We start from the raw sequence: 15,588 nt of genomic DNA on the forward strand, positions 1-15,588 counted from the left end.
AGAATATGCAGTTTTTGATCATAAAAAAGTTTATTAAAATTTTTATTGTAAAGGCAAAGAATTTAGAGCCAAAGTCCTCCACCCATTTTGTCTTGGGAATTCTTGGCTTTTTGCAGTTCACTTCCACAGCTGCTTAAAATTCTTCAGTTGATCATAGTGACTTTAGTTGCCAGTTTGAACCAATTATAGGGCAGATACAACGGAAGGCCAATATTTCTTAATCAAGAATGTTTATGGGCTTTTACAAAATAAAAACTCCTGGTGCGCATTCCTAACGATTCTGATTCAGTAAGACTGGAGTAGAACCAAACCACGTGAAACGTTACTCCCCATGTGATTCTGATGTGCACTCTGGTATGAGAACTATTACTTTAGGTCGTAATCAGTTATTTGAACCTTAGTATAAGTGAGAATCCAAAGAAAAGTTTGAGAGGGGGGTGAGGGGGCGTAAAAGGATAGTAGCAGATGTGAGGCAGTCAGCTTTGGCGAGAAGCACACAAGCCTGACACCTCACCATTCTCCTAGGACCCTGTATGCAGAGATTATAAAGGAACAACATGCATGAAAATATACCCTTATGGTATTTCAGCTTATTGGAACAATGAAACAGCCAGGCTCAGAGAGGAAGAGTACAATAAAGAGAAAGAGAAATAGTTTGGATCTTCTGATGAAAAATGTGGAATCATCTCAACTGTGTCTCAATTCTGAAAGCTTAAATCATGACCAAAGGCCGGGAGAGGGTCACTGGAGACACATCCAGAAGGTGGGATCTGGGTGTCTCTAGATACTGCTAAAGAATTGGGAGATGATGTTAAACACAGGACACTGCTTCCTAGGCAATTTAGGGGACTCAGCTGGGGTTCATTACAGTTTCAGTGTGGAGCCAAATTCTGCTCCAAGCTTTTCATAAATGACTTTTGCCATGACTGGTGTGTTCACATGCCAGGATGGGTCCTAATCTTTGTTTTTATCACTGACAGAGGATGAAAACTATAGAAATAATTTTCCTCTCATGTCTTGCCAGAACAAAAGAAGATCCATCATCGACCCTAAATAACCAGTTGTTTATACTGATAATTTTTGAAAGCTCTTAAAGTTTTACATTCCACTGTGTTATCGTCATTTCTTCCTTAACTATTAATTAGAGTATTCCTGCTTGAAAAATGAGAATATTTTTATTGCAAGTAGAATGATCATAAATCTTATCAATTTAAACCAGGAATAAAAGCCCCATTGAGTTAGGAGGAAATCAAAGAACTGTAAAATATATATCATTCATTTTCCCCTGGGTGGCCTGATTCTTCCAATGTCAGGATCTGCCTGCTATCTTGTCATAATATGAAGAACTGTGCTGATATTCGAGATGAGATATTACAATGTTCATTACTAATTATACACATAGATTCCTGATGATCACAAATGTTTAATGCATTGAAAGGGAAGAGACTTTATTAAAGACCTTGTTGTTCATCCACTTTTAGAACTTATCTTTTGGGGTTTAGTTTGGAAGGACTTATACAATTAAAGAATTGTTTTCTTTTTAAAATAAAGGAAACCAAAGAACTTGGCAAATTCCACATAATGAAAATGAGAATTCCTTGTAGGAATGGAGAGTGATTCCTTAGCGCCCTGGTAAGCCTACACATTTTCCTTTACACATCCCTAGAAATAAAAGAGACTCATTTCAGAAAAAAAGCAGTCATTATCCATTCTATCCAGAGAAGTAATTGCCACAGCGAGTATTCTCACAGCATAGAGCATCACAGTATTGCTGATGGGTGAATATTTTATTTTAGCCTCAGTAAAAACTAAAATCTTCCTCTTACCAGAAGTACCAGGCGAAGTACTTAAAAACAATCACAGAAAAGCTTGTCTTGTAAGTGCAAGAAAAAGAACATTGTGTTATAGATTTCTAGGCAATACTGAAAATGGTGATTCTTTCTCAGGAAGAACAAAATATAGTTTCTCCAGTGACAGCTCTTCCCTACGAAAGAGGGGCAAAGCAAAGGCTGTGGTCTTAAAATGAATCATTGAACACTAATACCCAATTACAGGTTTTATTACTGTAATAGCAAAAGGCCAAAGACCAAGATCATTTCCTATCACAGCTGAAGCCAGTTAACAACCTTTTAGAAAAGAACACACACCAAAATAATTGACGTCATCTGCGAAAAGGACTCATACTCCGAAGCTTCCATCAGCATTGCCGAAACTGCGGCAGGTTATAAATAATCCCACTCAGCCTACACTGCCACTTTTATCTGTGAAGCAAACTCGGCTCCACTAGATCGACCTTCTGAATAATGATACCCAACTTCACTTACATGTTAGCAACCACTGACACACTTTAATTGTTCATCAAAAACTGCTAAGTATGTTTCTTTTTGGAGCTATGGACAATTTCTAATTTTCAAGGTGATATTGAATTATGGAATTGTGTCCCCCCCTTCCCCAATTAAATAGGTGTGTCCCAAGGTCACCCAACCTCATGCTCTATAGGCCTAGAGAGGGCTGGGTACCTTGTTCAATAAATACCACTGACTGATGGATTGTTCCATGACTGCACGTGGATTAACCCGAGTGGACGTCTAATGCCAGATGAAAGATAGTGACCCTACTTTGAACCCTCATTGGCAGCTCACCAAGGAATTTCCGTTTCATCCATTCTGATTTCTGCAAGTTATAATGAAGCACTTTCTGAAACTCATTAAAGGGAAGAAATCTTTGATTTACCATGGCTAGCAATCTCTTCCTCCTTTGCTTTCTTTTCTCTTCCCTTCCTTCTTTTACACCCCCTTCCCTTCCCTTTCCCTTTCTATTTACACCCAGAAGCATTTATTGCTGGCTACTGAGCTAGGAGCTGGGAGACATTCCAAGAGATGCGCTTTTTCCTCCAACCTGCTTCAGAGGAGCTCCCAGGTTAGTGGGCTACGTTATTGTACATCTGCTTCATTTCAGATGCATTTTATCTATTGTCATGTTTTTTCTTTTTCTTTTTTGTAATGCATTTTAATTGGAGGCTAATTACTTTACAATATTGTGGTGGCTTTTGCCATACTTTCACATGAATCAGCCATGGGTGTACATGTGTTCCCCATCCGGACCCTCCCCATCCCATCCCTCGGTCATCCCGGTGCACCAGCCCTGAGCACCCTGTCTCATGCATCAAACCTGGACTGGCAATTGCTATCTTTAACCTTTGTAACAATCTTGAGAGAAAGTCATTTGCCCACTGCATTTTACAGATAGGGAAGAAGCTTAGAGTGGTTCATTAACTTGCCAAAGGTCACATAGCTAGTAAAAGACAGATTTGGGATTCAAATCTTGATTTATGTGGACCCAAAGTCAATGTTTATTCCATGATAATATTCCGTTCCTAGAAAGGGAAAGATAAGCCCCCCATTGCAGGATAGTTACCACCACACTGAAGAGGGATTTCTCCTCTCCTGAGGTTTCTCTGAAAATGTTTACATCTCAGTTTGATTATAATTCATAAAGGCACACATTTAAAACACATTAGGTATTTCAAGCACAAAGGCTATGACTTAGGTCAGTGCCACTGTAAGCCTGATTTACAGACCAGTGGTGATGCTGGGAAAAGATTGAAAGCAGAAGGAGAAGGGGGCAACAGAGAATGAGATAGATAGATAGCATCACCGACTCAGTGGATACGAATTTGGGCAAACTCCAGGAGACAGTGGGAGACCGAGGACCTGACAGGCTGCAGTCCATGGGGTCACAGAGAGTCAGACACGACTTAGTGACTGAACAACAGCAAAAGCAGACCTGTGTTAGGTGACCTATGTCTTATCAGTCCGTGATGAGCTAAACACAGAAATCGAAAGTAAGCATTTAGGAACTTTTATAGCAGTTTGACAGAGTGATAATAATTTTATAATAATATAAAATAACATAATAATACAAAGTAATAAATCACATGGCATATTTGGTGGATTTTTTTAATTTAATTTTTCTTGTAGTTTATTTTTTAAAATATTTTACAAAAGTATAAGTCTCCATGAATTGTGTGTGTATGCTTAGTCCCTCAGTCATATCCAACTGTTTGCAACTCCATGGACCTTAGCCCCCACCAGGCTCCTCTGTCCATGGGATTCTCCACTGGAGTGGGTAACCATTTCCTTCTCCAGGCACTCTTCCTATTTCAGGGATAGAACCCATGTCTCCTGTGTTGCAGGCAGGTTATTTACCATCTGAGCCACCAGGGAAGCCCCCAGTATGATTTTTCTGTAAGCACCTCTAGGATACCCAGAAATAGATCTTTTCTCCTTCCTGTACTGATAGACTGCTGACCAATTCCTGGGTCTGTTTCTGAGGGATTTGGGAGCACTGGGCCACTCCAGGGAGCACATGTATGCCCCTGAGCTCCTCTGGCCTGGTGCCTGGAACAAAGGGAGTTGCAGGAAGTGCTTGATGAATGTTAAATGGAACAATTAGTGACCAGTGACCCATGAGGTAATGTTGCTTCTGAGTTTTAATTCATGGTGCTTGGTGAAAAAAGAATGAAGTGTGGACATAGCAGTGAACCTTCCAGTCATTTTGATCATGGGCCTTAGTGACAGACGTTGAAGATGCTTTTAAGTGGGGCGATTTACACATGGTGTTGATTGAGAGCGGTGCTCTTTACCCTGCCTCGCTGGAGCATTCCAGTGAATAATGCAGGGCTGTAAGATAAGCTCAGCGCTCTTCTGTGGGCAGAAGATAGACATATAATCTGGCACTTGGAAGAGACATCCTGGACAATTTATGTACCCAGCAATCAGAATTGGCTTATTCATGACTTCCAAGGGAAGATATGCATTTAAGGAGTAGGTTATTGCAACTGGTGATAAAATGCTGCTGCTGGCAGAAAAATGTTATTTTTATGAAAGCTTTTAAAAGAAATCTTTTCCCCACACCCTGAAGGATAATGTATTTAAGATTTCAATGGCATGTGTCATTTCCTTATTTTCAGAGCTGTGTTCAGGCCATGAAAACATCTTCTGCTTATAGTGACACCTTAACTGACGTTGATTTTCTGCTAGTTGGTGACAAGCATGAATCCTTCGTGGAAAAATCGCAGGAATCGAGCTGTGTGGCTGGCTCTGCCCCCAGAGACCCGCTGCGTGAGCACAAGACTGCTCTTTTATCTGTGACCGAGGAAGCTAACAGGATGATTCGGAGGCCAGGGGAAAACATGCTCTAGGGATTTCTCCTTTCAGATACTAAAACGGGAGGAAGATTAATGGCTGGCAAAGTCACACTGCAGATTATAATTCTCTTCAGGCAGGTTATAAAGGTGCCCTGACACCCTCTGTGAGGTGGGGGAGATGAGGAAGGGGAGGGCCACACAGCTGCTTTCAAAGCCATTTATCAGCAAAGAATGTATCGCTCAGTAAAATGACACCATGTCTAAAAATCCTTGCCTGGCAACCCTATCTGTTTTATGTTGGAGTGTGAACTAAATGTGTCTTCATGGTAATCAGAAAATAGAATTTATGCATGTGAAATACTTAAATATTAGACACATATGTTTAATAAAACAAGCTGGCTTGTTTTAAACTCTGAAAGGAATCAAGGTTAAAATTTCATATGTGGGTTTGCTCATCTAGTTGATGAATTACACAGACTGGCAGCTTTATGAATGTCATAAGGACCCCAGCTTTCTGATAAAATATGGAATATTTATTTTGTTAGATGGCAGGATCTCCATATTATTTTAAAAACTATATGTATCAGAGAGAAAGAGACTGAGAGAGAGATGTTCTCCTGAAAGAGGTATTTATTCACAAAGATGCATGTATTTGTTGGTTATAATGGGGCTCAGGATATGCTACTCCAAAATTTGTCACCTTGCTATGTTGAATATCTTAAGCTGAAGGAATGTGAGAAAAGGGCAGAAGCGAGAAGGTCGCTCTGACCTTACGCCCTTGTTTTTCTTCCCTGAAAGCGGGAGATAAAGCTCCCACGTGAAAGGTACCCTCTCTGTGCCAGGAGGAAAGAAGGCTTTCTTATCACACTAGAGCCAAGAATTTGGGGCCTAGAAATCTGTACAAAACAAACCTTGTTAAACTAACCCTTATTAGTTATTTCTTCACCATTTACCACTCCAATCCCAAATCCCTTTGCCTTGTCAATTATTCATTGCATCTTTGTTTAACAGGAGTCCCCAGCCTTCAGGATCTAAGGCCTGATGATCTGAGGTGGAGCTGATGTAATAATAATAGAAATAAAGTGTACAATACGTGTAACGTGCTTGAATCATCCCCGAACCATCGCCCCCGCCCCCACCCCCCAGTCCATTGAAAAATTGTTTCCCATGAAATTGGTCCCTAGTGCCAAAAAGGTTGCATAACGCTTGTCTGAAAGGTATAAAAGTCTCCTCTTCCGGTCACTTTTTGGGTCTTCATTGTTTTATGAAGTCTCCCACGTATATATAAAAATTCAGTAAAATGTATATGCTTTTCTCCCATTAATCTGCCAGCTTAATTTTCTGACCCTGTGAGGGAACCTAAGGGAGTGAAGGAAAACTTCTTCCTCCCCTACAGGTAGGATATAACCTTTAGCAGGATAGTTCCACCATTAGCTGAGCCGGCACAATTCATTCACAAACCAAATATAAACTTGAAGTTCCCATCTTACAGCTTAAGAAACACTGAGTTTGAGAGTGATCTTCACTAAACTGAGAGAAATTGTTTTGTTTCCTTCTGTTACTGGCCCTCCAGAGTCAGCCCCAAGCTGCGGTCCTGCTCCCCGCTGTCGTTCAGTTCAGCAGAAAAATATCGAATAGTGTTCAGGAGCAAAGAAAAGCTTTAGTCTTTTTAACAAAACAAAACAAAACGGAGAGGTGCCAGCCATAGTCCCAGGGCACACACTCTCCGGACAGGCCATGGATGTCCATGGGGCCGCTTTATGGGGATCTCATCTGTGAGGGGAGGGATGAAGGTCTTGTGGGCAGGGCAGGCACAGGTGTGTTGCTCAGGGCTCCAGATTGCCCCGCCAGGTGCAGCATCTCTGCACACCGCTCCCTGTTGCCATGGTGACTTAAGGGTCAGGTACATCACCTCTGCAGTCATGTGCCAGGTGCATCAATTCTGCACTAAGAATGCTGATCCCACGTGTGAGAATGCTGATCCCACGTGTTAGGCGCAAGATTACTGCAGGTGCCGCATGTAGGTTAGTGAAACTAGACTAAGCACAAAAGAAGAGGTTAGCCCTTATCCTATCCCCCCACCCCTACGCCAGTGGGCTTTGCCCGTGACACTTTCGGAAACCCTGTGAAGTAGACCCAAATTTTATTTCTGGGGAAAATGACCAGTGTGTTCACAGAGAGTTAGTGCTTATTCAAAGTGGGAGAGTCAAATAGAAAAAAAAAAGAAGGAAAAATTATTATGGGCTAAGGTCTTATTCCGGAGAAGGCAATGGCACCCCACTCCAGCACTTTTGCCTGGAAAATCCCATGGACGGAGGAGCCTGGTAGGCTGCAGTCCATGGGGTCGCTGAGAGTCAGACATGACTGAGCGACTTCACTTTCACTTTTCACTTTCCTGCATTGGAGAAGGAAATGGCAACCCACTCCAGTGTTCTTGTCTGGAGAATCCCAGGGACGGGAGAGCCTGGTGGGCTGCTGTCTCTGGGGTCGCACAGAGTCCGACACGACTGAAGCGACTTAGCAGCAAGGTCTTATTCTTGAGATTCCTATTATGAAGTCTCTAGGGTAATGTCAACAAAAACAATCAATCGATCCAAGAAACAAACAGAAAAAATTTTTTAGGAGTGTAAGTTTTTCCAGTTTTACTAAGAAATAATCAACTTAGATCACTGTATAACTTTAAGGTATACAGCACAATGGTTTGATTTACATATATTGTGAAATGATTATCACAATAGGTTCAGCTAACATCTGTCTTCTCATATAGATGATAATTAAAAAAGAAGAGAAGAAAAAGGACTTTCCTGGTGGTCCAGTGACTAAGTTCCTGAGCTGGGGGCCCGGATTTGATTCCTAGTCCGGGGACTAGATCCAGCGTGTCACAATCAAGACTGGGCACAGCCAAATACACATTTTTTTTAAAAAAAACAAGAAAAGAATAAAGGAAAAAAATTTTCTCCTGTGATAAGAACTCTTAGCGTTTACTCTCTTGTTTATTTACTTATTTTATTGAAGTATAGTTGATTTTACAATGCTGTCTCAGCTTCAGGAGTACAGCAAAGTGTACTATATATATAAATATATATATATATTTCAGATTCTTTTTCCATATAAGTTATTATAAAATATTGAGTATATTTCCCTGTAATTTACAGTAGGTCCTTGTTGGTTACCTATTTTATGTATCATACTGCATATGTGTGTACTGTATATAACATTGTATATATGTTACTCCAAAATTCCTGATTTATCCCTCCCCTCACCTTCCCTCTTTGGTAACCTTAAATTTGTTTCTATGTCTGTGAGTCTCTATTTTTTAAATAAGTTCATGAAATGGAAAGTATTATTTGAGCCAAACTGAGGATTGTAACCTGGGAACAGCCACTCAGAAAGGTCTAAGAACTGTTTCTCAGAACCTAAGAACAAGTTTGGGGCCAAAGAACAGTTGTATAAGGTTTTGAGACAGAGGGCTGTAATTAAGTGATGTATTATTGACAGTTTATACAGTCTAGTGAGTAGTGGGTCATTGGGGCTCCTTACAAGATCAAGAAGAAATGTTATCTTTTAAGGAGTTGTCTTACTAATAATGGAGAAGGGAACGGCTACCCACTCTAGTATTTTGGCTTGGAGAATTCCATGGACTGTGCAGTCCATAGGGTTGCAAAAAGTCACACATGACTTATTAGTAGCTGGCCTGGAAAATGCTATGGACAGAGGAGTTTGGCAGGCTATGGTCCACGGGGTCACAAAGAATTGGATATGACTGAGCAGCTGAGCACACACACACATACTTGCTGATACTAGGGGAATGTTGCTCTTTATGTTGAGCAGGTATTTCTGCTGATGGGGAGATTTGGTCAATGCCTAATATAGATACACAGTGCACAGTAGCGTGGAGAGAGGAGGTCAAAGAGAAGACAAAATTTTTTCACGTTTAAGTTTTTAGGGCCTTCCCCCGTGGCTCAGTGGCTAAGACTTTATGCTCCCAATGCAGGGGGCCCAGGTTCAATCCCTGGTTAGGGAACTAGATCCTGCATGCTGCCACTAAGAGCTCACATCCTGCAGCTAAAGATCTGGCACAGCGAACACATTTTTCTTAAAGTTAATAGTTCTTTAAAAAATTTGTTTCTCATTGACATAAAATATTAATTTTATTTCATAGTGATAAATGTATAACATACTATATGTTATCCAATGTTTAATAGTAAGAAATCATTTTGGGATTTAATACTCAAGCTTTGCTTTTTTTGAAATAGTTTCCCATACTTCAAGCTAACCACAAAAATCAAGAACTTTTTTTCATCTACATAATCAAGAAACTTAGGCAAGTTGTGCTTTGGCTCCAAAATATGAGAACATACTTTTATTTTCCAACTTAACCAAAACATGATAATGTTTTAAAACTGTGGAAGAGATAACAAATCACAGATTAGAAGGAACATATCCAAACCTTCTCCAGGCCAAAAAAAAAAAAAATCCAATTTTACATGCAAAAATATGTAAAATATTTAAAAGGAAGAAACCATAATTTTCTAAATTAAATTAAGTAGTAAAAGAACAGGTTGAATCCTTCAGGAGTTTTGAGATAACAAATGACCGGTTGAAGCTTTCTTGTTCAGCTAGCCTCTAGGCATAGTCCATGCTAAATAAGAGGCTTTTCATTCAACCTGGTAATGGGAATCATCCATCACCTTTGTCTCTGAGTCCAGCCTTAAACCCTTCCTCTAGTGGAGAACATTATTAAACGTTTAAAGAAAACTGAAGTCATAGAAGGACATTTCCCAGCTTATGATAGCATCGTTAATCAATGAAGACAATTTGTACATTATCTTTGGAACGTGAATGTAGAACCGGTTTAAATATTTCAAATCCTCAGAGCCTACTTAAAAACAGATACTGATAACACTTTCTCCAAGCTGTTTATAAATGACTTTATTTGCAGCAGTGGTCAATATGAAAGTTATTTCACATGCCTATCACAGAGCAAGTGCATAATAAACATTTGTTGTACAAATAAGTGTCAAATAACATACAAACAATCAGATCTGCTGTGTCACTTCTGCAGCATTAAAGACAACATTTAACCAACCCCAGAGTAATCCGTTCTTTTGTATTTGTAATTTGCTTAATATAAATGTGAAAGTGAAAGGGCTTCCCTTGTGGCTCAGCTAGTAAAGAATCCACCTGCAAAGCAGGGAACCTGGATTCGATCCTGAGTTGGGAAGATCCCCTGGAGAAGGAAAAGGCTACCCACTCCAGTATTCTGACCTGCAGAATTCCATGAACTGCATAGTCCATGGAGTCTCAAAGAGTCGGACACGACTGAGCAACTTTCACTTTCACTTTAATATCTATATAAAAGCACATGTATTTAGCTTACATTAAACTATCAACTTTATATTATTCATACCATTTAATAAATTTTAATATTTACAATTGTGTATATTGATTTAATTTGAGAGTTTATTAAATGTCCTTAATGTACCTTGATAAGATTGTATACATTGTAGGGAATCAGTTGTGCCCTTTGAATGAAAATTCTGAGAGCTCAGAAGTAGTTACAATCATCTTTTTATAGACCTAAAAACATAACACATTAAGTACTCTTATTTTATACATTGTAAGATATCTGTATAATCCCAGGTCTTTCTGCATTGTCTCATCTTTTCCATTCCTTTGCCCTTTACATTTTTCACATTTGTTTAAATTGAACTACTACATTGGGCAAGAAAGGGTATATTGCTCCTTCTTGCTTATTGCTGTGAAAACATGCCTTTTTTGATAGAGAGGTCATATGAGCCAGCTAATGCATTGGCATATGAACTAGCTTTTACTGCCAAATGAGTCAGCTGAGATAGGAACATTAATTTATTTGAATGGACATGAGTTGACAGGGCCATAAAGAGATATTGGTATAGCTTAATGGAACAAACTGTCAAGAAAACATAGGTTGGGTATGGTGTACTTTGGCAAGCATCAGAATGTTTCCAAGTTCACAAGTATCTGCCTCTCTTGATTTGAAATGTTGTCTCATGGATTTCTACACTAAAATGCAAATACCCCTGGAGAAATGACACATTAAATTATTATTAGGTGTTTATATTAGACTGAAATTGCTGATATTCAAACATTTTGACCTACATAGGTAGTACTTGTATCTGATTCAACATCATACCTTCATAGGAAGAATTTATCAGATTGCCTTGTTATTGAACTAAAACTAAGGAAGGAGAGGGCAGAGATCTTTGCTAAAGGGAAAGGCTTGGAGTATGAAACACTACCTAGAGTCTGCCATATTATCAGGGCCCGATAATACCTCCCTCATTCCAGACATATTAATTCTGTTATTGCTTCCAAGATTACATTAGTTGTTCTGGTGGCCATTTAATATTCATATAAAGTTTATAATGCACTGGTGTAAGGCTCACAGTAGACAGAACTCCCTCCAACTTTTTCATTTAGGTTGATTCCATATTATGTTTTCTATGACTTGCCCTTGAAAATTGATTTTTGGCATCTATATTCTAGGACTTAATGTTCATCTCTGTAAAAATTCATTTGAATTCAGCTATCCATTCTGATCGGAGAAGGCAATGGCACCCCACTCCAGTACTCTAGCCTGGAAAATCCCATGGATGGAGGAGCCTGGTGGGCTGCCGTTCATGGGGTCGCTAAGAGTCGGACACGACTGAGTGACTTCACTTTCACTTTTCACTTGCATGCATTGGAGAAGGAAATGGCAACCCACTCCAGTGTTCTTGCCTGGAGAATCCCAGGGACGGGGGAGCCTGGTGGGCTGCCGTCTATGGGGTCACACAGAGTCGGACACGACTGAAGCAACTTAGCAGCAGCAGCATCCATTCTGATTACAGGTCACTGATAACTGGTTAAGATTATGGATTTTGGAGTCAGGCAAACCTGAATTCTACTAAATCTAACTGCCTTTTATTAGCTGTTGGAACTTCAACAAGTTGCTTAATCTTTTTGAGCCTCAGTTCCTCAAGTCTACCTTGCAATAATACTGCTCAGGGTTGTTTAATGAGTGGGTCAGATTTAATGAGTGTGGGTCAGATGAATTATTGTGCTAATTCTGCACATTCAAAGGAAAGACTAGCCCTTGTCAAGCTACTGGGTGATAACCTCTGAGCCCTTGGTGTATCTTGCCTGACAAGGATGCTTCCCTGTACCTGAGACCTTAGGCTACACTGCCTTTGGAAGGCCAGAGACTGAGCCCCTAAGGTTAGTCATACAGGCATGTGTGTGTTAGATGCTCAGTCATGTCCGACTCTTTGCAACACCAAGGACTGTGAAGCAACCACCAGGCTCCTCTGTCCATGGGATTCTCCAGGCAAGAATACCGGAGTGGGTTTCGATTCCCTTCTCCAGGGGATCTTCTTGACCCAGGGATTGAATCCCTGTCTCCTGCCTTGCAGGCAGGCTCTTAACCGTCTGAGCTCTTAACCAGGGAAGCCCACAGGCACTGTATCCCTACATAATTGATCCTTCTGGTACCGAGTCTCAGATGAGCTTCCCTGATGGGCAACACTGGACACATATTGTCATGTTTCCCTGATGGGAGAGTTAAGAGCTGTCCTCGGGACTGCACTAAGTGAGGACATCTGGAAGCTCACACCCACTTTCTCCTGGTGCCTTCATCCCAGGTGCTTTTTCTTTTTGCTTATTTTAATCTGTATCCTTTGCTATAATAAACCATAATCATGAGCATTAAAGCTCTTCTGAATTCTGCTGGTCCTTCAAGCATATCCAGTGTAAGATTGGTCTTGGGGACCCTGGCCCATTCACTTTATGCAAGCTATACACCCTCAATGAAATTATCTAACCTCATTTAGTTTCACTTTGCTCATCTGTAAAATAATAATACCTGCTTTGCAGTGAAATTCTGGCAGCCAGCCTACACTGTATTTTCTTTGCACGCGTAACTTGAAGAGTTACTATAGAAACTCCAGGAAAATGTAAAGTACCAGCACAAAGCATAGGTATTCAACAAAAGTTAGTTCTCTTAAGCAATCCTGTTTGTGAGTCCTTATATCTCCCCTCTCCCCCGACCCCTGGATGCAACTGTCTGGACTAGGAGATTTAACTTCAATGAGTACAGTGATGTCCTCTTCCAACCTTTCTGTCCCCCATGGACATCCTCCTCCTCCTATCAACTGTTTACTCTTTATTTTCATCCAAAAATCGTTCTCCTCAATAGAGAAGACAGGCAAAGTAGAAGCTTTGCTTGACCTTTATGATTTATTGGCCTCAAGCAGTAGATATATCTTTCTTGATCTTCTTTAAAAGTTCCATTTTATTTTCCTGTCTGTGGTATTTTCTTCCTGTTCCCAATAAAACTTTTCTGGCCTTACTCCTACATATTTGTGGCACTTTCTCATATTCATCTTTTATTATCTAACCTTTTAAAAAAATTCTTTGCCTAATTAAAAAATATTTTATTGCTACATGTTTTTCCCAGTTACAAAGAAATGTATAGTCAAAATTAAAACAATTAAAATACTTATTTAAACTTTCTTAGAAGTTCTGCTCTAGAGAAATCACAATGTATTTCTTTTATCTACTGAAGCTCACAGTAGAGATCCTTGTGCTACTGGTTTCTTTAATTATCTTACCATATTCCTCCCTATTAAGACAATTCTCGATGCAATAAACAGAAGGGTTTCTTTTTGAAGAGTTTCTGGCTCTCTCAAATTTCAGGCAATGAAACACATCCATCTTTTCTCTAAACTTTAAAAATCTACGCTTTTGTCAAGTCCATGGTATAGATTTGAGCTTTCTCTTTTGGGTATCAGGAGCACATTTTAAACTGAAAGACTCAGGTTATATCCTCTGTAAGTCCTCATCAGGTACTATTTTCTATGATTCTATCTCTATAGAAAGTGGCACAGTTGACCAACAACCGGAGAAACTTTTGTAAAGAATAGCTCTCTCAGGCATCTGTGCCTATAGCAAGAACCAGAGAAATGCCCCAGCGATGCAACCACAGCAGAGCCAGGGACAGATTTGGAATAAAACCTGAAAGTCTTGTCAATTTTTAATTGCTGTTAATTAACAATCCTTCAAGACACATGGGTAGGTGAGGACAGCATGGAAGCTTGTCGAGAAAGTTGAAGTTTTATATAGCATTAGGTAATCTTATTTTTTTTTGCTTCAGTTCCACACATATAAAATGGAGATTGAAAAATTGAAGCCACATGAGATAAGCTGCAGTGGGAATATACAAATTTTTGTCTCTAGCACTCTACTTTTCTGGAAACTTGTGCTAATTTTCCTCTATCTACATGGTTTCTGCTGAAGCTGTCATGTTTATTCATTCTTTCCTTCAACTACTATTTATTGAGTGCTACATCTGACACTAGCTCATGTCCTGGAGATAGAGCAATGACTAAAACATACAAACATTTCTCACAGAGCTTACGTTCTGATGGAGGAAATAAGACAGTAAGCAAAATAAGTAAATATTTGGTATGTCAGATAAAACATGCTATGGAGAAAAAGCAAGCAGGAAAAGAAGCAAGGAAAGTGCTGGAGTTGAGGAATGAAATCAGTGAAGTGCTATGTTTGGTAGGTGGCCAGAAGTGGCTTCATCCAGGGTATTTTTGGAACTGGATCAGAACAGGATGGTCTGAACCAAGAATGTAGAGTAAGGAGTAGGGGGGAAAAGTCTGGTAGAAGCAAAAGTTCAGTTTAGTTCAGTCGCTCAGTCGTGTCCGACTCTTTGCGACCCCATGAACCACAGCACGCCAGGCCTCCCTGCCCATCACCAACTCCTGGAGTCCACCCAGACCCATGTCCATTGAGTCGGTGATGCCATCCAACCATCTCATCCTCTGTCATCTCCTTCTCTTCCTGCCCTCAATCTTTCCCAGCATCAGGGTCTTTTCCAATGAATCAGCTCTTCGCATCAGGTGGCTAAAGTATTAGAGTTTCAGCTTCAGCATCAGTCCTTCCAATGAACACCCAGGACTGATCTCCTTCAGAATGGACTGGTTGGATCTCCTTGTAGTCCAAGGGATGCTCAAGAGTCTTTTCCAACACCACAGTTCAAAAGCATCAATTCTTTGGTGCTCAGCTTTCTTTATAGTCCAACTCTCACATCCATACATGACCACTGGAAAAACCATAGCCTCGACTAGATGGATCTTTGTTGGCAAAGTAATGTCTCTGCTTTTTAATATGCTGTCTAGGTTGGCAAAAGAGAAGAACGAAAAAGATACAAGAGAGTATCATGAAAAGAGAATGAGGGGAGAGAGGGACAAAAAGAACCTTCAAGGTTCTGCATAATAGTCTGTAGACTTCTGATAAACTTTTCCAAAACAAATCCTTCTGATAAATTCCAAGCTGAAATGAATCAGTTTTGGTCACTCTCAACCAAAGAATCCTAACTCACACATATATTAGGATAACTTATAAATGCAATG

At 40.0% G+C, this 15,588-nt stretch overlaps 1 protein-coding gene across 2 annotated transcripts in view; it reads left to right on the forward strand.

Annotated features, from left to right (window-relative positions):
- Positions 1-2,239: 2,239 nt before the first annotated feature.
- TRUB1 (TruB pseudouridine synthase family member 1) overlaps positions 2,240-15,588 on the forward strand; it is a 49,847-nt gene continuing 36,498 nt past the window's right edge. Inside the window, exons 1-2 of one of the 2 annotated variants that reach the window (XM_086378093.1) lie at positions 2,240-2,372; positions 2,830-2,919. In XM_086378093.1, the coding sequence (XP_086234219.1) occupies positions 2,880-2,919 (40 nt within the window). In that variant the 5' untranslated portion in view covers positions 2,240-2,372; positions 2,830-2,879. Of the gene's footprint in view, positions 2,373-2,734; positions 2,920-15,588 lie in introns of those variants that run through there. The other variant, XM_086378096.1, reaches the window with a different exon arrangement.

This window comes from Bos grunniens, chromosome 26, assembly GCF_055505025.1.
Source record: "Bos grunniens cultivar Pamir isolate PY7600 chromosome 26, Bosgru_T2T1.0, whole genome shotgun sequence".
Classification (NCBI taxonomy): Eukaryota; Metazoa; Chordata; class Mammalia; order Artiodactyla; family Bovidae; genus Bos; species Bos grunniens.